The 23,658-nt window shown below is 36.2% G+C and overlaps 1 protein-coding gene across 2 annotated transcripts in view; it reads right to left on the bottom strand.

Annotated features, from left to right (window-relative positions):
• LOC150104432 (NFU1 iron-sulfur cluster scaffold homolog, mitochondrial-like) overlaps positions 1-23,658 on the bottom strand; it is a 201,014-nt gene that overhangs the window by 63,121 nt on the left and 114,235 nt on the right. For both annotated transcript variants that reach the window (XM_090396368.1, XM_090396369.1), the window contains exon 5: positions 8,314-8,417. In XM_090396368.1, the coding sequence (XP_090252494.1) occupies positions 8,314-8,417 (104 nt within the window). The remainder of the gene's footprint in view (positions 1-8,313; positions 8,418-23,658) is intronic.

The following is a 23,658-nucleotide window of genomic DNA, read 5'->3' as shown; positions in this document are numbered from 1 at the left end:
CAGAAGTGAAACACTTGCCCAAAGACTAGAGACCGCAGATATGAGAGTCCTGAGAAAGATTAGAGGCGTGAACAGATGGCATCAATGGGAATATCATATTGAAAACGAGAATATTAGGAAAGAACTTGACATTGTCGGCATCCAGGAATGTGTTAGCAGAGCTAATCTCAGGTGGTATGGTCACCTAAACAAAATGGGCGAGGAAAGATTAGCAAAACAAGTGTTCTCTCCCAGGTTGGCAGCATAACGACCCAGAGGAAGACCAAGATATAGGTGGATTGATACGGTACAAAGTGCCTTAGATGATAGAAATATAAGATCTGATAATGTTGGAGTCTTGACAAGTAACAGACTAATTTGGAGGAAAATTGTAGATAGGAAGTTAGTAATGATATAATTTTTTCATGTAGTACTATCATATCCTGTACACCCCTTGTGGGTAGTACATGGCAGGAATTTGATGATGATGGTACACAAACAATAACATAGCAAAGCCTTAACAATCAGCCACATTTGAAAAATGTATGCAGCATGGTCCAAGTGCTCTATGGTAGGCAGTTAACAAGTGTTTGCATGAAGCAATGGCTGACTGTATACCTAGAGTCCGAATAATAAATCAAGTAGGGGTTAAATGGATGAATAACACCATTAAGATTGAGCTGCAAAAAAAGAAACAACTATGGGGGGAAATTAAGGAATAAGGTGACCGGCAGGCACATGAACGGTACAAAGCTCAGGCCAGAAGGGTAATTACGAAAGAACATTGACCATGCAGGCTAAAGAGTATCCTAAACAGTTTTTTCGATATGTTGCAAGTAAAAGAAAAAATGAATATGGCAGAATGATTTTAAAGAATGCCGATGGTAGGAAGGTAACTGAATCAGTTGATATAGTTGAGTTACTGAGTGAGCACTTTGCAAGAATAGATTATATTGGTTCATTCATTTCTGCAATGAATTAATACATCTGTGGGATTGGATGGTATATTAGCTCGTGTCGTATGTGAAGCGGCTAAAGAATTGTCAGTACCCTTGACCATTTTGTTTGAGTGTCGGGTCTGGTTTAGTCCTGAGGGGGTGGAAAGAGGGGAAAATAGTTCCACTGCATAAAGGAGGTTCCAAGACTGCTGTTGTAAATTACCGACTGATTAGCATATCAGGAATCGTTGTCAATGTCTTAGAGAAATTAGTCAAGAAAAGAATACATGATTGCATAGATGAAAATGGGATATTGTATGGGGGACAGCATGGTTTTGTGAAGGGTAGATCATGCCTCAGTAACTTGCTCACATTTTATAACACAGTGATGGCTGAACTGAATAAGGGTAATGGGTTTACAGTGATTCTACTGGACCTGGCAAAGGCCTTTGACAGGATACCACATGGAACTCTAATCAGTAAACTGGAGCAGATGGGGATGGATATAGGGTTGGTGAGATGGATAGGAGGGTGGTTGATGAAGAGATACCAGAGAGTGGTTTATTCAGGAGTTCAGTCCAAAAGATGGCTTGTGACTAGTGGTGTGCCGCAAGGCTCTGTTCTTGGACCACTACTTTTCAATTTGTTCATCAATGATATAGGAAAGGGTCTGAGAGGACATGTTCACTTGTTTGCTGATGATGCAAAGTTGGGTAGAGCCATTGTGAGTGCACAGGATGTCAAAATTTTACAGGATGAATTGGATAGTTTGGAGGACTGGGCTAGGGAAAATGGATGTCAATTTAATGTGGCAAAGTGTAAGGTTATGCAGTTTGGGGTGAAAAGAATAGCAGCAGTATATCGCATTGGTGGAACCGTACTCCAGGAGATTGATGAGGCCAGGGATTTAGGAGTGTTGGTGGATAGGGAGTTGAAGTTTAGGGGACACATTGCAAAAGTGGCCAAAACAGCTCATCAAATCACTTGGCTTCTGAAAAATACTTTAACAAGCAGAGACAAACAAGTTATTGTTCCTCTGTATTGAGCCTTGATAAGACCCTATCTAGACTACTGTGCCCAGATATGGGCGCTAGGGTTTTTTCTTGATGGGGAGGAGATGGAGAGGATCCAGAGATGAGTGACCAAGATGATAGCAGGTCTGTGGAATGAACCTTATGAGAACAGGTTGAAGATTTGTGGGTTTCAAAAATTGGTCGATAGGCGGAAAAGGGATGATATGATTGAGACATTCAAATTACTGAAGGGTTTCTATAAGATTAATTAAGAAGATATTTTTGTGAATAGGACTGGTGGTGGGAGGACTAGGGGCCATACATGGAAGCTTGGCAAGAATGTGGTTAGCAGGGGTGTTAGAGCTAGGTTTTTTATTTGGAGAGCGGTGAATTAGTGGAATAAGCTGCCAGAGTCTGTTGTGGGTGTTACGACCGTAAATGAGTTCAAGGCGAGGTATGATAGATACTGTGTGAATGTCGAATAGTTGTTCTTGACATGATGTTAGGGCCTCTCTCGATGAGTCTGTAGACTCCTTGGAGTTGCCCGGAATAATAATAATAGATTTAAAAAATAAAAAAAAATTACCAGGAAGGGCAGTGTAAAGAAAAAAACAATTTTCCATAATAAAGAAAAGATGATCAGATTAATTTAGATTAGGGCAAGCTTAGCAAAATTTTATTGTTTCTTTATACACCCATTCCACAGGAACCGCTTTTTATGCAGGACTTTATTATTTTTCAAAAGAATCCTATCTTTGAAGGAGATAGCATGTTCACATTGTTCCAGCTCATGGAATCTAATAATGTCTAGATATCCATCACAATGAACATGGCAGTCCATCTGCTGATTTTGCCAAAATATCTTGAATGACAGTACAGAGAATTTGAAAGACACCAGGGTAGGTCAAAGGGAAAGTTTCTTAGGAAATTGCCAACAGAGGAACTCCAATAACTGTTAATGAACTTGTTCACAAAAAAATAAATAAATAAATAAGTGAAATCATTACAGGAAGGTAGTTTTGATAAAATGTATTTTTTTGTGTAAGCAATGCCCCAGTAAAAGCACAGTGAGCAAGCTCACATAGTAAGAGATTCAATAGTGCCTGATTTTTGTTACTAGGATAGTGGTGTAACTGAGTATGGATATCATGTCCTGTGCGGATTTTCTTTCTAAAGTGTTTTTTCTTAAGATCTGTGGGCAAGTTCTTGTCAGAGTAATGCTAATGTTCCTTGCTAATGATTGGCATTTCATGAAGAAGTCACATTATTAACACTGATTAAGAAATCATTTGGACTAAGATGAAGCTTTGAGATTTTTCTTTAAAATAGAAACTGTTTATGACAAAGGATGTCAATGATTAGAGAGATGCATTGCAACTTTATAACAAGGTCCACTTATGCAGTCAACAGGTTGTAATGGAACATCTACTTTATGGATTTTAAGGATTAAGCTTCTATTTGGTTTCTTCATCCCGCTAATATGCCGTCAATAAGTCTGTTTAGTCTAAATGGCTAGAGGTTAGATCATCAGAACATCAGTTGTATAATCATATGAGAAACTTCTAATATTTTGTAGCCTTGGTTTCTACATAGTGTCTTGAAAGCATACAACTTCAATGGATTCTTTGAAAGTCTGTAACAAAAAGTTGTCTTCCAGTAATGCAACGAGGCAGATGACCAAATCATGTCAGGGTATTCTCTGAAATAGGACATTTTTGGAAATGGTTCTGATACTGACATTTTTTAAAATATGGAGTTATGTGTGTGGTGTCTTCTCCAATGTATGAAAAGGAAATGGAACTTTTATATTTTGGTGGAATTATGATATGTAAAGCCCTGTTTTTTTTTTAAGGCTTTGGCAATTCCAAACTTTTCTTGTGGATGGTGAAGTGGGCTGGGCTGGGCATGGAAATATATGTCAGTATGGCTTGTTTTCCTGTAGACATCTAGAGATATTCTGACCTTTGCCTTTTTACTGATTAAAACATTCAGAAATTGAAGTTTTTTTTCTTTTTGTCAGTATCTATTTCTAAGGTAAACTGAATTTCTGGATGGAGATTACTCAGGAAACACACAAAATTGGCTGTTTTAGAGCAGGGGTGGGCAACCTTCTTAAGTGCATGCCAAAATCACTAAATCTTTGATGCACACGTACGTGCTAACAGAAATTTTGGGGAACATTGTGGGAAATATTATTATTTGGTGTCTTAAGTATTGGGAGAACCTTTTCAAATAACAAAAAATCACACTAGAGCAGTAAAATCAAAAAATATTGTAAGAATTAAACACATTAATTGGCAATAAATTAAACATATTAATTGACAATAAAGACTCCCAATCCAAATTTTAATGACTCACGATTTAATTAAATCTAAATCCATATACACACACACACACACACACACACACACCCTTTAGAAAATCGATAAATTCTTTACAAAATACAAAAATATATATATATAAAATGATGGTAAAGGAGTCAGGCCATGTCTGGCTGCCAAGGCGAATGATGCAACAACTGAACTGTACAAAACTTCTCAGTCAGTATATCGTGGAGATGGATGACTAAGAAATAGGATAATTGTTTCATTTTCTTATTACTTATTTGGTATCACTCTGCTTAATAAAATTGTATTCTATTAAGTTAAAATATACAACTCAGTGAAGATGTTCGATATGTATTTATTTATTTAATTATTTTTGACGGTGCGCCTGGGTTGCATGCCAGAAAAAAGTCGTTGGCGTGCCACATTTGGCATGCGTGCCAAGGGTTCCCCAACCCTGTTTCAGAGTATGATTACAAATAATGACTATTCATGTAATCACCATATGCACAATTTCAAAGTGGAACTTTGAAACTGCATACACTCCTCAAACTGTTCCACATAAAAGTTAATGACTGGAGGAGATTACAGAAAGTCCATTGCTAAATCACATTTCCAGAAAGTACAACTTGCCTTTCTTGTGAAGAAAGATAACTGAAATCATTTTTATAAATTAAAGATACCAAGAAATTATATACTTGGTCCTTTATCCAGGTGTAAGCAAAACAAGTTTGCACCTGAACTATTTCCAGGACTGGGGCAACTCGTATAAAGAAGCTAATGACTTCACATCACTTGCCTTAGTATCCCATAATGCAAAGCACATCTCCTTAAGGAGATGTATAATACTATGCATTAGGGGAAGGGTCACTACCCAGACCAGTTTCAACCTTTATTGAGGTGAAAAAAAAAGTAAAGAGTTGCTCATCATAAGCCTAGAGTAGTTAGTATAGGGGTGCAAGAGAGCCTGATAGTATTAGGAGAAAGAAAGACAGACAGATAGCATCAGAGAAAGAGAAAAGGCTTCAGCTCTTTTATATCATCATATAGCCAAAGGCTATCAGTTTTCCTTTTTCAATCTTATGTAGATGAACAAGCAAAAGACCAATTGAAACAAAGATGACTGATATCCAGGTGGCTAGCCCCATCTGGGTAAACTGTTGAGTTAGCCTTTTTGCAAGTGATATGAAGCTAATGACTTCACATCACTTGCCTTAGTATCCCATAATACAAAGCACATATCCTTATGGGTATGTACAATGCTATGCATTATGGGAAGGGTCACTACCCAGACCAGTTTCGACCTTTATTGAGGTCTCATCAGTCCTCAGGCAAGCGACGTGAAATCGTCAGCTTCTTTATACAAGTTGCCCCAGTCCTGAAAATAGTTCAGATGCAAACTTGCTTACACCTGGATAAAGGATTAAACCAAGTACAGGAATACCTCAATTATCGTGGTTATTGTTGCCAAGAAAAATACCGCAATAATCGGGATATATAATGCATGTAAAATGGGTGATCATTGCATTGGATTTTTCAAATCTATTAATTAAATTTTATATATGAAGTAAAAAAAAAGTGTTAAACTTGTCAAGTAAAAATTGAAGGTTCATTTAGAAAAACAAGATTAATTTTTTTTTAATATAAGGAGTACATACAATTATTCTTTCTTGGATAAAAATTGGTGTAGAGTTGTTTAGTGAAATTTTTTCTTTCTTTTTTCTTCACATAAAACTTGGTAGCAATGGATGGAATTTTCAATTTCCTGATGAACTTTCATTGATCGCTCGAGATTAGGATTGCCATTCACGATTTTTTTTCTTTAAAATTTTCAGCAATTCTAAACATTTCGTCCATTTTTTTTAGGGTAAATTCCTTCGGTACCATGTCAATTTGTTCATCGTTATCATCGATTTGAGCATCGTAAGAACGTTCTCTCTCGAGGTTAATTAGGTCTTCATCATTCAGCTCCTTATCATGTGACTGAAGCAGGTCCTGAACATCACCTTTTTCAATTTCTTTTAGTCCTAGATCGAAGTCAAGCTTAGTTACGTCATTGATAACACGGGTTACTTCATTTTCAAATCCTTTAAAATCATTTGCACAATGAGGAATAATCCTTTGCCACGCCGCTCTTAGATTGCTAGACGTTACTTTACTCCATGCTTCCTTAACATTCTCAATGCAATTTTTGATATTCAATGCCTTCCAGAATTCTGTCAAAGTCATAGCTTCATCTCCTGTCGTCTTTTCTATTGTTTGTGAAAAAGTTCTTCGTAGGTAAAATGCCTTAAAGGATGCGATTACACCTTGATCCATTGGCTGGATGATGGAAGTGGTATTAGGTGGTAAATAAATAACTTTTACATTTTTGCACAAATCATTCAGTGCTGTTGGATGACTAAGTGCATTATCTAATATTAACAAGATTTTAAAATCAAGATTGAATGACTTGCAGTACCTTTCAGCTTCAGGACAAAAATAGTTTTTGTCATCCAAGCTTTCCTATTGAATCTCCAATGAACAGGGAGAAAATTTTTATCTAAACTTTTAAGCAGGCGAGGATTTTGTGAACGATAAATAAAGAGAGGCTTCACCTTGTAATCTCCAGAAGCATTGCCACATGGTAAAAGTGTTACACATTCCTTCGAAACACATTGCTAAAAATGTTTTAATGGGCATTTTTTTTCCATAATAAGCCTGTTTCGTCAGCATTAAATATCTGATCATCAGTATAATTTCCTTCTTTGATGATCTGTTGCAATTCACCAGAAAACCTAGCTGCTGCTTTTACATCGGCACTTGCAATTTCACCTTGTACACGAACACTATGAATGCTCGATTGCTTTTTGAACCGATCAAACCACCCTGAACTTGCAGAGAAAGTTTCTTCCATTACTGACGCTGAATCATTTTCGCTTTCTAATTGTTTTCTTTTTAAAGTTTCAATGCTTTTGTTTTTATAGTCATTTGACTAAGAGGAATTCTCTTTTGGTTACAATCTTCTATCCACACTGACAATAGTGTTTCCATTTCAATCATAAGATGGCTTCTGTTTCTTGTAGTTTGGGACCCAGACGAGGTCGATGCACTTTGTCCTAGTTGCTTATAGTTTGCAGCGTGGTCTAAAATATGGTGAACAGTTGATTCATTTAGACTGTACTCTCTTGCAATTTTGGCTTTGGTTGTGCCTGCTTCATACTTATTTATCATATGCAACTTATCTTCTAAGCTGATCACTCTACGTTTCTTCTTGATAGCTGTAGACTTGATATCATCCTTGTTTCTTTTAGCATTCATTGTAGGGGTAAATAAGAAGAAAAATAAATATCCACATGTACTTCATGTGGGAAAGGCAGACAGTTACTGGTGAGCAGGCGCCGTCGGATAAAAACGAAGTGCCTGGAGAGTGACGACTCGAACTGGTTGCATATGTAGTGGGCTATGTCTCGCGGCCACGATAATTTGAATTTGGAGTGCAATAATTGGAATTTTGGTATCAAATTATAAACCGCGATAAATCAAGAATTGCGATAATCGAGGTATTCCTGTATATAATTTCTTGGTATCTTTAATTTATAGTATCACCAAGTGGAAAAACTTCCAACAACTTTCTCTAATGAAAGCATTTTTATTATCAATTTTATATGCAATGCATTTGAAAACAGTTTTAATAATTTTTCTAAGGAAAAAAGTACTTAACTTTTTCACTAACTGATCTCCTTTGAAATTAAATTTTATTTAACTGTGTTTACTTCTTGAAATGTCTGGATTGCATTTGGGAAAAAAGAGAGAAATCAGGCAGGTGGAATACCTGAATATGACAGCCAGTGCATGTAATGACACTAGTTTATCATGCCAATTGAGACTTGAATTATAGAAGTCTGATAACAAGAGTTGCATTTCTTTTTTGCTCCCAATTTCCATGCAAGTGCCTTTATTTTTTTTACATAAAAATACTGGAAGAAATGGGAGTGTAATAAAAAATGTTACTAAGCAAAAACCTATAAAATTCCTTAATATTCAAAAAAATAAATAAATAAAATAATAATAACCTACCATGAATACAACATCACCACCATCTTCCTGAACAACAGGACGAATTCTAGTTTCTAGCAATTCCTTAATCATTTGGACAGCATCATCGTCATCTGGTTGGATAGCTAGGTTACATCAGTTATTTAAAAAAAAAGAAAGAAAGAAGAAGAATATTATTTAGCTATTTCACATTTATATCATGATGTCTAATGATGAACACTACACTCTCCAAAGTAACTGAACATACAACACCTATAACAATATTTCAATGGAAACTATGATGCTTACATCATAGAGCTATTTTATGTAGGGGGAGGGGAGGAGAGGGGAGAAGATTTAATCACAAACTGCCTTTTCAGTCAAATGTCAGTTCAAGTCACTACAGACCAAGACATGTATCTTGCATGTCTGACCACCATAAATGGAATGGTCTAATTGTAGGAATAAAAAAATCAACTATAAACTTCATGAAGATAAGGTACAACATGAAAATTAAAAGGACAAATTTTGGAAACCCTTACTACTGCAATAGCATATTTAATAATATAACACAAAGCAAATTAAATATATTGCCAATAATTCGAAAATATTTTGGCTATATACGTGTGCTATATCGTATGCTAACTCAATAGCTTTAGCTGTTTATTAATGGGCACAGAAGGATACCAGTCTAAAGTAATATTCATTAACTGCCATGTCTTGGCAGGGGGGAGGGCGGGAGGAAGAGAGAAAAATCATTAAACCTGGACTGAACAATAGTCAAATCTTATTCGTATATACATATGTAGGATATTGAAAATGAACCTTAAAAAGCCAACACTATTGTGCTATTCATTTCTGCAAAAAAAAAAAGGAAGCCAGAAGTGCAAGCATAAAGCAGGAATAGCAGTGAATTTTGAAATTCTTTATTGATCTCAAAAGAATTGTAGGGCATGGGCTTTCACACATGTCAAACAGACACGCCTCACAGAAATAGTGATTAAGTACAGCTCTTCAGAGAATGAAAAACAGATATTGACATATAGTAAAACGATTCATACAATTTATGCTATAATCATGAAAACATTTTACACTATTTTTGACAATTCCCTAATTTGACAAAATGTAACTGATAATTTACTGGTTACACAGTTGTAATTCAGTAGAATGGGTTCCTGTATATACCAATAGCTAATGCTGTGTAGATACAAGAACTCACTCTACTAAATTACAAAAGCATAATAAATACTGCCATAATCATTCCTTATAACAAACTATCAAAAATTCCAAATAAAGCTTAATATTATTCTGAAAGAAATTCACTATAATATTATCAGTTACATTTTGGCAAATTAGGGAATAATACTAATTATTATTATTACACAGGCATCTTCATGGAGTCAGAAGCCTCATTGCAGGAGATTCATTATTCAGACACTAGCCATTATTCACACAAAATCTGGTCCTAACACCCTTGCCAGCCACACTTTTACACAATTTCCACTGGGGAGAACCCCATGTTCTCTCTCTCTCTTCCTCTCATGTAATGAAAATATTCTTCAGTGTCAATCCTATAAAATCCCTTCAATAACTTATATGCTTCTATCATGTCTCCTTCCCTTTACCTATCAGCCAGTTTTTGAAGCCCAGAGACCATCAACCTATTTTCGTAGGGAGCATTCCATAGACCTGCCCAGCTCTGGAGCTTCTAATTCTGCATTGTTAAATTAGATTGTAGATTCTGAATCTTGTCCGTATGCTGGAACACAGCCCCTACCCCAATACAATTTATAACGTTACCGTTAAAATGACAACCCTATTCATTTATCCAAGATACAGTATATTTAAATATTTCTGGAGGGACATGGCATCAACATACATACATGTGATCTACCTGAATAATCATAACACAGTCATATACATAAATAAACAAAATAAATTTAAATAACCTCATAAGGTAGCAGGGTTTTTCTCCCAGAAACTCGAGGTTTTCATCTCACGTACAGGCAAATCAGCCTTCAGAACACATGCAATTTACAGATAAAAAATACTGTTGATGATGGGCAGTAGATGCTGTTGATAGTAGTTGTGTGTAGTAGGAGAATTAAGTAGTAGGGGAAATAGTTAGATATGTGTAGCAAAGTCGCATAATGAGTCTTTTTACTTTATTAGGTGTCACGTAATAATAATAATAACATAGCAGTTCCGATAATACTAATGGATACAACTGCATTATTAAATGCGAACACATTACATATACACTTTTAGGTTCATATCATATAAAAAAAAACGTATTCCTTATTAATGAAATTTATCAATAAGTATATACAAAACTTAAAAAGACAAACATGACAAGTGAACCAATTATGCGAGATTTTTAGACTATTATTATTATTATTATACAGCATCTAGATGGAGTCCAGACACTCATCGTGGGAGACTCAAACTAAATATTTTACACACAAAACTTATCAGGTACTCACAACTAGTATACACACACTCTTACATAGCTTCCACGGATGACTCTTAGTTCTTTATTTATATGTATGTATGTATGGATATATATATATATATATATTGAAAAATTTCTTTTGCATCAATTTCATAAAGCACATTTAATATCTTATAGGTTTCTATCATATGTCCCTTTTTTCTGCCTATCAACCAAACTTTCTAACCACCCACACACCTTCAACCTATCACCATAGGGAGAATTCTGCAGGCATCACCAATTTAGTAGGCTTGTCTCTGAATCTTCACCACCACCTTCTGATCAAGAAACCTGGGTGACCAAATTTGTGCATAGTAGTTAATACTGTGCACAGATTTTGCAACAGTAGCTTAACTTGTTGGCATGTTTTCCAACATCCAAGTAATCCTTTGAGATGTTTTACCTACCTTTCCAATATACCCTCTGAACTTCAAGTCTCTGTCCGCCATTATCCCCAAGTCCCTAGCCTCATCAATTTAATGCAATCTACTATCATAGGTAGCCAACAGCAGGCCACATGTGGCCCGCGGCAGGATAAAACTATATTAAATTATATTTATTATCAATTTAGCTATTAGTTTCGACCGCAGATTTTCTGATTGATATACTAGTTATATTTGTTATTTCTGATGACGGAAACAATTTATATTCTCAACACGGAATCAAAATTGCTTTAAAAAGATTACCCAATTTATAAAATCCACTGCTTCTCTGTGCGAGTTATAGCAGTGGGAGTGGTAGATTTCTATGCACTCCAGAATAATGCATCACTGAAAGTCACTTGCTGTGCTCTGGTTACAGTGATCAGTTTCAAAGACTCACTTTCACAGTTAACAGTGTTATTGTTACAGTTTGTGTCCCCTGGTCAGTTACTTCAGCCTTTGTGTACTATAAGTAAGAAATGTAAGAGCTGTGAAGAAAACAGATCATTTCAGGAGAAATGGGAAAATGAATTTCTGTTTATAAACAATAACAAACCGCACTGCCTTGTGTGTAAATACCAAGAATACGTTGGACAAGTATGGACTAAAATTGTACGTAATTTGAAGAGAAAGGTTAGTGCTCAGAAATCTATTTTTACTAAACCAACATCAATACAAAAAACGTCACTCTTGGCATCGTTTGTTATAAGTGCAGAGATAGCAAAAAAAATCATTATCCGATGGTGAATTTGTAAAACACTGTTCTGTGAAAATGGCATGTGCATTTGGGGAAGGTAAAATTGCCAGTGAGTTTGAAAGCATTCCACTATCAATACAAACTGTAACAAAAAGAGTCGAGGAAATAGGTTCTCACATATTAAATAAATTAAGAAGTGTTATTACAGATTCAGCTTACTTCTCATTGGCTCTGGATGAATCACCTGACAACAGATATTGCTCAACTAATAATATTCATTCGAACTGTTTCCAAAGACTTTGTTATTAATGAAGAGCTACTAGCATTAGAGTCATTAATAACAAAGTCTTTGGAAACAGTTCGAATGAAAATTATTAGTTGAGCAATATCTGTCTCAACTCCCTATCTCCAGTGCTACTACCATTTACACCAATGCCATCTAGTGCCCCCACCATTAGTATTTTCACAGACAATCACAAACATCCATGCCCATGGCAGGACTGGAACCCGCATTCTTTTGGCTGGAGAGCGGATACGCTAACCATTCGGCCAAAAGAATGCGGGTTCCAGTCCTGCCATGGGCATGGATGTTTGTGATTGTCTGTGAAAATACTAATGGTGGGGGCACTAGATGGCATTGGTGTAAATGGTAGTAGCGGCGGAGATAGGGAGTTGTGGATAGATGCCCTCCCTCGATGAGTCTTTGGACTCTCTGGAGGTGTAATGTAATAATAATAATAATAACACAGCCAAAGATCAAGACATTTATGATGCAGTTATGTAAGTTATAAATGGTACTGGTGACATCAACAATCTCACAGCTATTGTGACAGATGGCACCAAATCAATGCATTGTACTCAAACAGGCTTAGTTGGCTTACCAAGGAAGGTTGGAATCAACTGTCCTGTATTGCACTGCATTATACATCAGGAGGCTCTGTGTGGTAAAATTCTGAAGATAGAGGATGTTATGAAAATTGTAATGAAGTGTGTGAATCTAATTAAGGATGGAAATTGGGCCTTAACACACTGTAATTTCTTTCTTTTCTAACAGAAATGGAGGCAGAATATGATGATTTAGTGTTGTACACAGAAGTACGTTGGCTAAGCAGAGGGAACTGTTTGAAACGGTTTTTTGCTTTGAGAAAGGAAATAAAACAGTTTTTAGAGGAACACGAGAAGACACACAAAGAACTAATCCCACAACTATGTGATCCTCATTTTAACATACTTGCCTTTCTAACAGACATCACACACCACATCAATGAACTCAATGTGAAGTTACAGGGATGTAACCAAACAATCTCATATTTATGTTAAAGATACCAAGTAATTTTATAACCTTGGTTTTAATCCTTTATCCCAAGTAAGCAAACAGACAAGTCAAGTTTGCACCTGAACGTGGTTCAAGACTTATGGTGGTGGTGCAACACCAAGGCAACTCGTGGTAAAGATGGATTAAGTTCTGATCACTGTCCTTAGTATTTCCCATAAATGTAAAACACATCTCCTAGGAGGATGTATGATGTTACTCAGACCAGTTTCAACCTTTATTGAGGTGTCATCAGTGAGTAGGCAGACCCTGAAATGCCAAGGTTTAAGTAATACAGAGCTCATCAATTCTACCTATGCAAGTTGCCACAAGGTGCTTTGACCTTATTAATTAAGAATCTCCAGATGAGAGAAAGATGTGAAAGGTTTTTTACCTTGGGTATAATATATGTTAAAGATCCCAAGTAATTTTTAAATTTTTTTTAAATTACTTGGTATCTTTAACATATATTATACCCAAGGTAAAAAAAAAAAAAAAAACTTTTCACAATCTCAGATTTAGTTGGACACCTAGATGGGTTCGACTGAAGGTTTTTAAATTCACCCTAGTCAGAGGAAACTTGGTACATATCCCTTCCTGCAAGGAGTTGGAGGAGAGAGCCATGACATTGACTTCAAGTTTTCTGTGCCAATGTTAGACCAAGTTTTGAAGCAATTCAGTCAGTGATTTTCTGACTTCAGTGACATGCAGCCACAACTGACCTTATTTAACAACCCAATGAAATGCGACATTTCAGAGCCGCATGACATTATTCAATTGGAGTTGTGTGACCTTCAAAGTGACCACTTTTTCCTGTCAAGGGTGGGGATAGGCATTGACTTTTGGAAACTCTAGGTTGATCGCTAGGTTGCGCGCAGTGATACAAAATGCGCAGCGGCAATTAGAGCACCTGCAAAACTCTTTCCAGAGTGATTCGGCAAACGTAAATAAACAGCGTAAGAATGGGAGAGTTTCTGAAATGAAGGAAAGAGTGTTGTATGGCGACTCGTTATTAAGAGGGGTGATAGATGGCAGTGTAACTAAATCGTACTTACCGGGTGCGAAATTTAAGGATGTAAGTGAGAGTATTAGAGTGCAAAAACAGAGGGTGAAAGAATTAATAATTGTGGCGGGTACGAATGAATTGAAAGGTGATAAATTTTTTATGAAAGAGGACTTGAAAGTATTGTTAAAGGTAGCGAAAGAAAAGAGTGACAGAGTTAGAATGGTTAGTCTGTTGCCGCGCTATGATAGAGAGGAATTTAGAAGGAGGGCCATAATCGCAAATGACATTATGCGCAGGTTATGCAGACGGTGTGGTGTGGAATTCGTGGACGTGTGGAATGAGTTTGAAGGGCGAAAGGACTTATACAAGATGGATGGCCTGCATTTGAATGGACTTGGTGTATGGAGACTGGAAAGAGTGTTGCTGAATGAAGTGAAAATGGATGTGCAAAACCAGGGAAACTAGAACTACCAAGGGGGGGGGGGAATAGATATGCAGACATCAGTGAGACAGATGAGTGTAAGAATGTATATAATGTACCCGAGCCAGCACTAAGGACAAAAAATGGGAATGGGACATTTAGAATAACGCATCAATATAGGGTTGGGACTAAGGGATCACTGCATTTCATGTATACTAATGCCAGGAGTATTAGGAACAAGAAGGAAGAATTTTTGGCCTTGATTGGCTCTTCCTGGCCACAGGTCATTGGCATTAGTGAAACATGGCTGACGGAAGATGATATAGTTAGTGGGATAGAATGTGTAGGTTATAGTGTGTTTAGGAGGGACAGAGAGAATAAAATGGGGGGAATGGGTGTTATTGATGATAGCTGATGAACTGCAGCCAAGGAGAATTGAAGTTGTATCGCAGGATAGTGAAGGGAGCTCATTTGAGGCTATTTGGTGTGAGATTGAGACTGGAAGAATAAAATATAAAGTTGGGTGCTGCTAGACCAGGTGATGGAATAGATGGCGGAGATAGTATGCATAGGGAAATTGATAAAATGAGTGGAAGGAGGGTAATTATTATGGGGGATTTCAACTATGGTAACATTGATTGGAAGGAGGAGAGGACATGTGAGGAAGGAAAAGGATTTTATTCAATTATTAAGAGATAACTATCTAAGACAGCATGTAATTGAAAATACTAGGGGTGTGAGAGTGCTTGACCTGGTAATAGCATCTCAGAATTTGACCATGTTGCCACCTATTGGTGAGAGTGATCATAAGGTCTTGACCTGGGAGGTGGCTAAAGGTGTGGAATTTTTGATTAAGACAGGGCATATGTGGAATTACCGTGCTGGCAAGTATGACAAGCTTAGGAGATTGCTTGGATCAGTGCCATGGCATGTACAAATGCAAGGGCTTGACATCGATAGAGCATGGGAAGTGGTCAAGGAGCATTTACAGGAGGTTATGGCTGATTGTATACCTAGGGTCCGAATAGTAAAACAAGTAGGGGTTAAATGGATGAATAACACCATTAAGCTTGAGCTGCAAAAAAAGAAATAACTGTGGAGGGAATTTAAAGAACGGAGTGACCTGCAGGCACACGAACGGTATAAAGTGCAGGCCAGAAAGGTAACGAGTGTGGTAAAAAAAGCAAAAGCGGATTATGAAAGGAAACTAGCTATGCAAGCAAAAGAGAATCCTAAACAGTTCTTTCAATATGCTGCAAGCAAGGAAAATACTGTACACGGCAAAATGATTTTAAGGAATGACGATGGTAAGGAGGTCACTGAATCAGTTGATATAGTGGAGTTACTGAGCGCACACTTTGCAAAAGCATATCATCCAGGTGGTGACATTGAAAAAATGAAGGAACCATTTATACAGGAATAGTGATGAATGAAGTGGAGGTTACTAGTCTATTACAGAACCTTAATGTGAACACATCTGTGGGATTGGATGGTATACCGGCACGGGTCTTGCGTGAAGCGGCTAAGGAATTATCAGTGCCCTTGACCATGTTGTTTAATCTGAGTCTCAAGTCTGGTTTAGTCCTGAAGGTGTGGGAAGAGGGGAAAATAGTTTCACAGCATAAAGGAGGATCCAAGACTATGGTTACAAATTACCGACCGATCAGCATATCAGGAGTCATTGTCAAGGTCTTGGAGAAAGTAGTCATGGGAAAAATACAGGAATGGATTGATGAAAATGAGATACTGTACAGGGGACAGCATGGCTTTGTGAAGGGTAGATCATGCTTCAGTAACTTGCTCAAGTTTTATAACAAGGTGACGGCTGAACTGGATAAGGGAAATGGGTTTACAGTGATACTGCTGGACCTGGCAAAGGCGTTTGATAGGATATCACATGGAATACTAATCCGTAAACTACAACATATGGGAATGGATATAGGGTTGGTGAGATGGATAGGTGGTTGGTTGATGGAGAGATATCAAAGAGTAGTTTATTCAGGAGTAGAGTCCAAAAGACGGCCTGTGACTAGTGGTGTGCCGCAGGGTTCTGTTCTTGGACCACTGCTGTTTAATCTGTTCATTAACGATATAGGGAAGGATCTAAGTGGAACAATTCATTTGTTCGCTGATGATGCAAAGTTGGGTAGGGCAATAGTGAATGCAGAAGATGTCAAAGTCTTGCAGGATGACTTAGATAGATTGGAGTTCTGGGCTAAGGAGAATGGATGTCAATTTAATGTGACAAAATGTAAGGTTATGCATTTTGGGGTGAAAATATTAGCAGCAGTATACCACATTGGTGGAACTGTACTCCAAGAGATTGATGAGGTCAGGGACTTGGGAGTGTTGGTGGATAGGGAGATGAAGTTTAGGGGGCACATTGCAAAAGTAGCTAAATCAGCTCATCAACTCACTTGGTTGTTGAAAAATACCTTGACGAGCAGAGACAAGCAAGTTTTTTGTACCTCTGTACCGAGCCTTGATAAGACCTCATCTCGACTACTGTGTCCAAATTTGGTCACCTCGGTTCCTTCTTGATGGGGAGGAGGTGGAGAGGATCCAGAGGCGAATGACTAAGATGATAACAGGTCTATGGAATGAACCATATGAGAACAGGTTGAAGATTTGTGGGTTGCAGAAACTAGTTGATAGGCAGAAAAGGGGAGATATGATTGAGACATTCAAATTGCTAAAGTGATTCTATAGGATTAATTCAGAGGATATTTTTGAGATCAGGACTAGTGGTGGGAGAACTAGGGGACACCAATGGAAGCTGGGCAAGAGTGTGGTTAGCAGGGGTGTTAGAGCTGGGTTCTTTACTTTTAGAGTGGTAAATGAGTGGAATAAGCTGCCAGAGTCTGTTGTGGGTGCTATGACAGTGAACGAGTTCAAGGCAAGGTATGATAGATACTGTGAGAATGTAATTGCATAGTGGACATGATGTTTAGGGCCTCCCTCGATGAGTCTAAGGACTCCTGGAGTCATCTGAAATAATAATAATAATAAACTGGTACCAAGGGAGCAATATCCTACATTGAGTGATTTCAGCTTGAGAATTGCATCTATTTTGGAAGCACATACATATATGAATGCACTTTCTCAACTATGAGGGTGATTAAATCATCACAAAGAAGCCGACTGACTGATGACCACGTTCAGGATTTGTTACGAATATCGTCATCATCGTTGAAATTCGACTTTGATGAACTTGTTGCCATACATGAACGCCCACAGTGTTCTCATTAAGTTGTATTACATGTAAAAAAAACCAGAAATATGTAATTAAATTTAATTTAACAACTTATATTTAAATCAATCAAGTATTTTATATTGTTCTCCCAGTAGTAAAATGATTTAACAAATATAGTAATTCAATACATATAACTATTGCCTTGAAAAAATGCAGAGTTTATTTTTATTTAAGTTCTGTCTATAAGTGTGCGGCCCGTGACGCTACAACTCATCATCATATATTGGCCCTCGTATAGAATGAAGTTGGCCTCACTTGCTACTGTCATCAATATCATATATTGCGTATATCATAAAAGCTGTTTCCACTTGGTTATACAATAAATTAAAGATTCCAAGAAATTATATTCTTGGTTTCATCCTTTATTCAAGTGTAAGCAAACAAAGTTTGCATGTAAAGTCCCTTCACATCTGGGCTACTGACTTCACATCACTTGCTTTTGTATCCCATAATGCAATGCACATATCCTTACAGACATGAATAATGCTATGCATTATGGGATAGGCCACTACCCAGACTGGTTTCGATCTTTATTGAAGTATGTTTAAGTGCAGGAATACCTCTCCAAAAACTCGTGTGATCTCTAGATTACCCAACAATGAGCGACCCAAAGGATCATTTAACTCAGCAGTAGTTCTGCCCAGTGACAGGCTCACTACACCACCAAGAACCCTCAGCTTTGGCTCTGCCAAATGACAGGCTTGCAGAGCTGTCGTATCTCAGGGAAAGAAACATTGAGGTCTCATTAGTGGGGGCAGAACCCAGAAGTGATACCAAGGTTGAAATAATGCAAAAGTCATATTTCCATATCCAAATAGCCAAAAGGTATCACATCTTATTACTAAAATACTCTGAATTAGAGATAAATGTTAAAAGTTTTTTTTTTTTTTTTACTTGGTTATACTATAAATTAAAAATGCCAAGAAATTATATTCTTGATTTCATCCTTTATCCAAGCTTATTCACGTGCAAACAAAGTTTGTGTATCTGTGCATTGCATTATGGGATACTAAGGCAACTGATATGAAATCATTAGCCTCTATATACAAATAGCCCAGTTGTGAAGTGACTTCCACATGCAAACTTTATTTGCTTACACTTGGATAAGGGATGAAACTAAGAATATAATTTCTTGGCATCTTTAATTTATACATATATCATAACCTTTTCAACCCAAACCTTACATTTTGCAAATATTAAATTGACAATCATTATCTTTTGCCCTTACATTTTGCAACATTAAATTCACAATCATTATCCTTTGCCCATAGTGCCAATTTATTTATATCATCCTGCAGGATATCTACATCACTTTTATCAACTATTGCTCTGCTCAGTTTTGCATCATTGGCAAACAACTGAATTCCCCCCCCCCCCTTAACTCATTCTCTATATCTAGAATAGTGGCCCTAGTACAGAATCCTAAGGTAATCCACTAGTCACCCTCATTCTCCTAGATTCTACTCTGCCATATGTGTGAATCAAGCTGCAAAATCTGCAGCTTGATTCATACATTCTTTCTAATAGCTAAATAAAATCCTGGTATTCATAAATGCAGTTAATATAAGTGAATTAATGAAGTATTTCATTAATAAAGTGTGTCAATGCAGTACAAGAAAAAAATTCAGAATACCATGAATGACTCAAACCAAAACTCCAGCTGCTCACTCTGCCTGTATTGCAGCCTGCATTAGCTATAAAAGAACAATCAATAAATCCAAATCAGATTTTGAAAGGGCCAAATGTTGCAAATGCGCCTTCTTTCCAAATTCCCTTATCAAGGCCACTGGGTACAACTTTTGGTCATATATGTTTCCACCATTCTAATATCTAGGAAGTACCATAAGTCACTTCAAGCAAAGAAAAGGTCAACTTACTGGCATTGCTCGTCTTCCAATTCTTACATTGATGAACAGGGCAAGTTTCCTCTCACTTTACAAAGAACTGCTCACTCCATTCAACCTGCAGTCTTCTATCAGAAAGAAATCTGAAGAATCCTTAATAACCTGAACACAAACAAGGCATTTGGTCCTGATAGTATCTCACTATTGTGTTAAAAACATGTGTCCCAGAACTAACACTTATTCTATATTGCCTTTTCAATCTATCTTATTCAACTGCATGTTCTCAACAGCATGGAAAGAATGTCGCATCCAGCCCACTCCAACAAAAGAGACAAAATATAGCCAACTACCATCCAAATAGCTCTCACTTCTATTCTCTAAAAGAGCCATAAAGAAGATCAGCAACAAACAATCCTCTTTTTACGAAAAATAAAAAAAATAAAATAAATAAATAAATACAAAAACACAAGTTATTCTTTCTGACTTGCCTTTTATTTTATTTTTTTAAAGATGATAACCAGGTTTTCATATGGAAGGGGGATAATGTGATTTGTATAAACAGATAACATTATTTTATTATACTTATGCTCTATACTCAATAACCCTGCTAGTGAATATAGAGCATGTACATATTCTATACTCAATAACATTAAGGTATGTGAACCATTTTTTACTGCTGATGCTATCACCTTCTCACATATCTACATTCATTAAAGTTATTCTTCTGTAACATTGGTCCAGCATGCACCTCATCAGAACAAGGATTTTTTTTTTCCTCAAAGATGTTATTAATAGTTTTTAGATTATATAATTAATTTTTTTACCATCATGTTGCACCATTGTTTTGTTCAGGTTAATGCCAATAAAAATATAATCTGTTAGGTTAAATCCCAAATTGCTAGCCCATCCTTGTTCATTCAGTATCCAGGTAGATACCTAGATGGACATTAGGTCAGAAGCCTTGGTCAGTTCAACATATTCCTCACAGTTTAGCTTTGACACTTAAGCAACTTTTAGCAAAATTGTAAATTTTTCATGTAGTCTGCTTTGTTAAGTAATGATACTAGCACATCAAGGAATAGAAGTCCTATTTACTTCAGTTCAATCTGTAAACATATTTTTAGAGTTTAAGCAGCTATTCATGAAATTGTTGAAATCTTAAGTGTTCTTTAGAGCTTGGCCAGGTGAGGAAAATATTATTGATATAATGTAACCATATTTTTGGCTTAGCATGGTATTTTTGTAGCAATAGATTAGCAGTGGTATTGTTGGATTCTGATTATGTAGAGATTAGGGTAATTATTATTTGCTTCAGAATCCAACATGATCTTCCTCACAAAGGCTAGACTTGTAAATAATATTTAATGTAAACAACTTATTTTACAATTTAATATTCATATAACTACCTTAATTTTGTCTAATATTTAATTGTTTAATCAAAGATATATGTATAAATAATGAAAAGACTGTATTAAATATTATTAAGCTATTTTAGTTATTACTATGTTAATATTATAAGAACTTGTATTTGATAATTTAACTGTGCATTAATTGAAATATAAATATTCTTTATTTATTCCTATTTGTAGAAGTTTAGTGTTATGCAATACCTCAATTTTATTATGTTTTGTTTTGTTGTCATGGAGACGTATGTAAGTGAGTGAGCACGTTTTGGAACACCACGTGAGGAGAAGGTTTATTGAAAAGAGTTTTAGAAAGAAATCACGAGAATTTTTTAGGCGGGAAGAACAGATATATAAGCGATGAATGCTGAAATTATTAATGAATTAAGGGGAGATTAGATTATTAAGAGAGAGAAAAAAGGAGAGGATTGGTATTAGGTTGGAATCGGAGCTTTTGGCATTCGGGAATCACAGTGCGATAATAGCGAGTCAGCAAGTCACTCAAGCAGCTAATAAAGTCTACTAGTCGAGAGGCAGTTAGCTAATTAATTGTAGAATAACAATTATAGCTATGGAAGACAGCTGAGTGACTACTAAATAGACTAGCAATATTTGAGTTGAGATTCAATTTCAGGACCGACCTTTCAATGACATACAGAACCTTGAAGCAAAGCACAGAGTTATTAGGGAATAGTAGAAGTTGTAAAGTTGAAATTTACTGTTAGCTGTGCTTAGAAATATATTGCCTAAAGAATTAAATGAATGCAGGAAGAATGAATAGCTGTGCATATAAAACCTCAAGTTAAGGAATTATTGTGTATTGCCTTAATTCATAAGTGATCAGTAGTGTTTCATGCAAGAACGTTTGTTTATGTGTATAGTGACCGACGATTAATTCAGTTATTGCTTAGAAGATTTATTTAATGAGTGCCGTATACTGTTTAAGTGTTTACAGTTATAGTGTTTGTGTGTAAGTTAAAGAAGAAAAAAGATTATCGGTAACATTATTCCAACCTTTAATAATTCTATACAGAGAAGTGTGTGAGCTTCATCCTAGAATTTCCCTATACTAACAGTAACTATTGCAGAGAATTAACTGAAGTGTAAAATTAAAAGTGTTTGTTTGTAAAGAGGTGTTACTGAAATTCTTGTCGTATTTGGAACTTAAAGAACTGTGAGAAGACTGTATTATAGAGATAACAGATTTATCATTGTCTGAGTTATATGATTGAATTTATCAGAAGTTAAAATGTTTGTGATATCTTAATTACTGATTTGAATTTAAGTGTAAAATTTATGATTCTAAAATTAAGTGTTTATATTTTGTTAATCAAAAGTTGTATTTTGCCTGAATCTCTTTTACTGCACCATTCATAAAATATTCGAACCAAAGCGGGAGTGATAAATAAGTTAAATATACTTGGCCAGTATATATAATATTAACACCTAGAAGGAGAGATAGTTGTGAGTTGGTTTATCTTCAATTCTTGAACTAATTCAGATATAAAGTGGCGAAGTCTTTAAATATAAATTTTCTTTATATTTGAATTAGAAATCAACTAGCAACTTTCTGTTTTGTTTAAGAATATCATAGTAAATAACATGTCGGATCCAAGGTTTAGATTAAGACGAAGTACGATCCAACAGTATAAAGAAAACACACAAACTTCTTGATACAGGTAATCTTTATATGACATGTGTAAGAGATGAAAATGGAATACCGATTCCAAATGCAACAAACATGTTGGAAATATTGCTAAATTTTATCAAGAATTATCATTATTATTATTATTAATATACCCTCCATGGAGTTGGCAGACTCATCGTGGGAGGTTCATATTTATCATATAGAACTTAAAATCCTTAACACCCCTTGCTCAACACATTCTGGTAATGTGTTCCATTCACTGACAATTCTCCATGTAAAAAATCTACTCCTCACACCCACCTCTTCACCACACTTTTACATAACTTCCAGGGATGATCTCTGGTTCTTTCTCTCTCACCTTCTACTCTTTTTATAATCCCCTCTGAATTAATCTGATAAAATCCTCTATCTAACTTAAATGTCTCTATCATACCACCTTTTTTTTTTCCTCCTATCCACCAAACTCTGCAATCCACATTTCTTCAATCTCAATAGCCAGCATTCCAAATTCCTGATATTTTCAAATCACTCGCCTCTGGACCCTCTTCAATGTTTCCACATCACACTGAAAACTAGGTGACCAGATTTGAGCACTACGAGCAGCTTTTGCAACACTAGTAATATGTCCTCTAAACTTCAGTCTACTGTCAATCACTCCCAAATCCCTAATCTCATCCACTTCCTTTAGTACAGCACCATTAATTTAGTACACAGCTTTATATTTCTGCACTCAAAAATGTAACACCTTGATTATTAAAACTAGAACCCCACTCCTTTGTCCAAGTAAAAAAAAAAGTCTATTCAAATCTTCCTGAACGGAATTAACATCAGCAGTGCTACTTATAATTCTTCCCAACTTTGCATCAGTAAACAACTGAAGATCCCCAGTC

Source organism: Typopeltis vanoorti, chromosome 8 (genome assembly GCF_054136105.1).
Source record: "Typopeltis vanoorti isolate ZY-2024b chromosome 8, IOZ_Tvanoo_1.0, whole genome shotgun sequence".
In the NCBI taxonomy this organism is placed as follows: Eukaryota; Metazoa; Arthropoda; class Arachnida; order Uropygi; family Thelyphonidae; genus Typopeltis; species Typopeltis vanoorti.
This window is presented reverse-complemented; position numbering and strand designations above follow the sequence as displayed.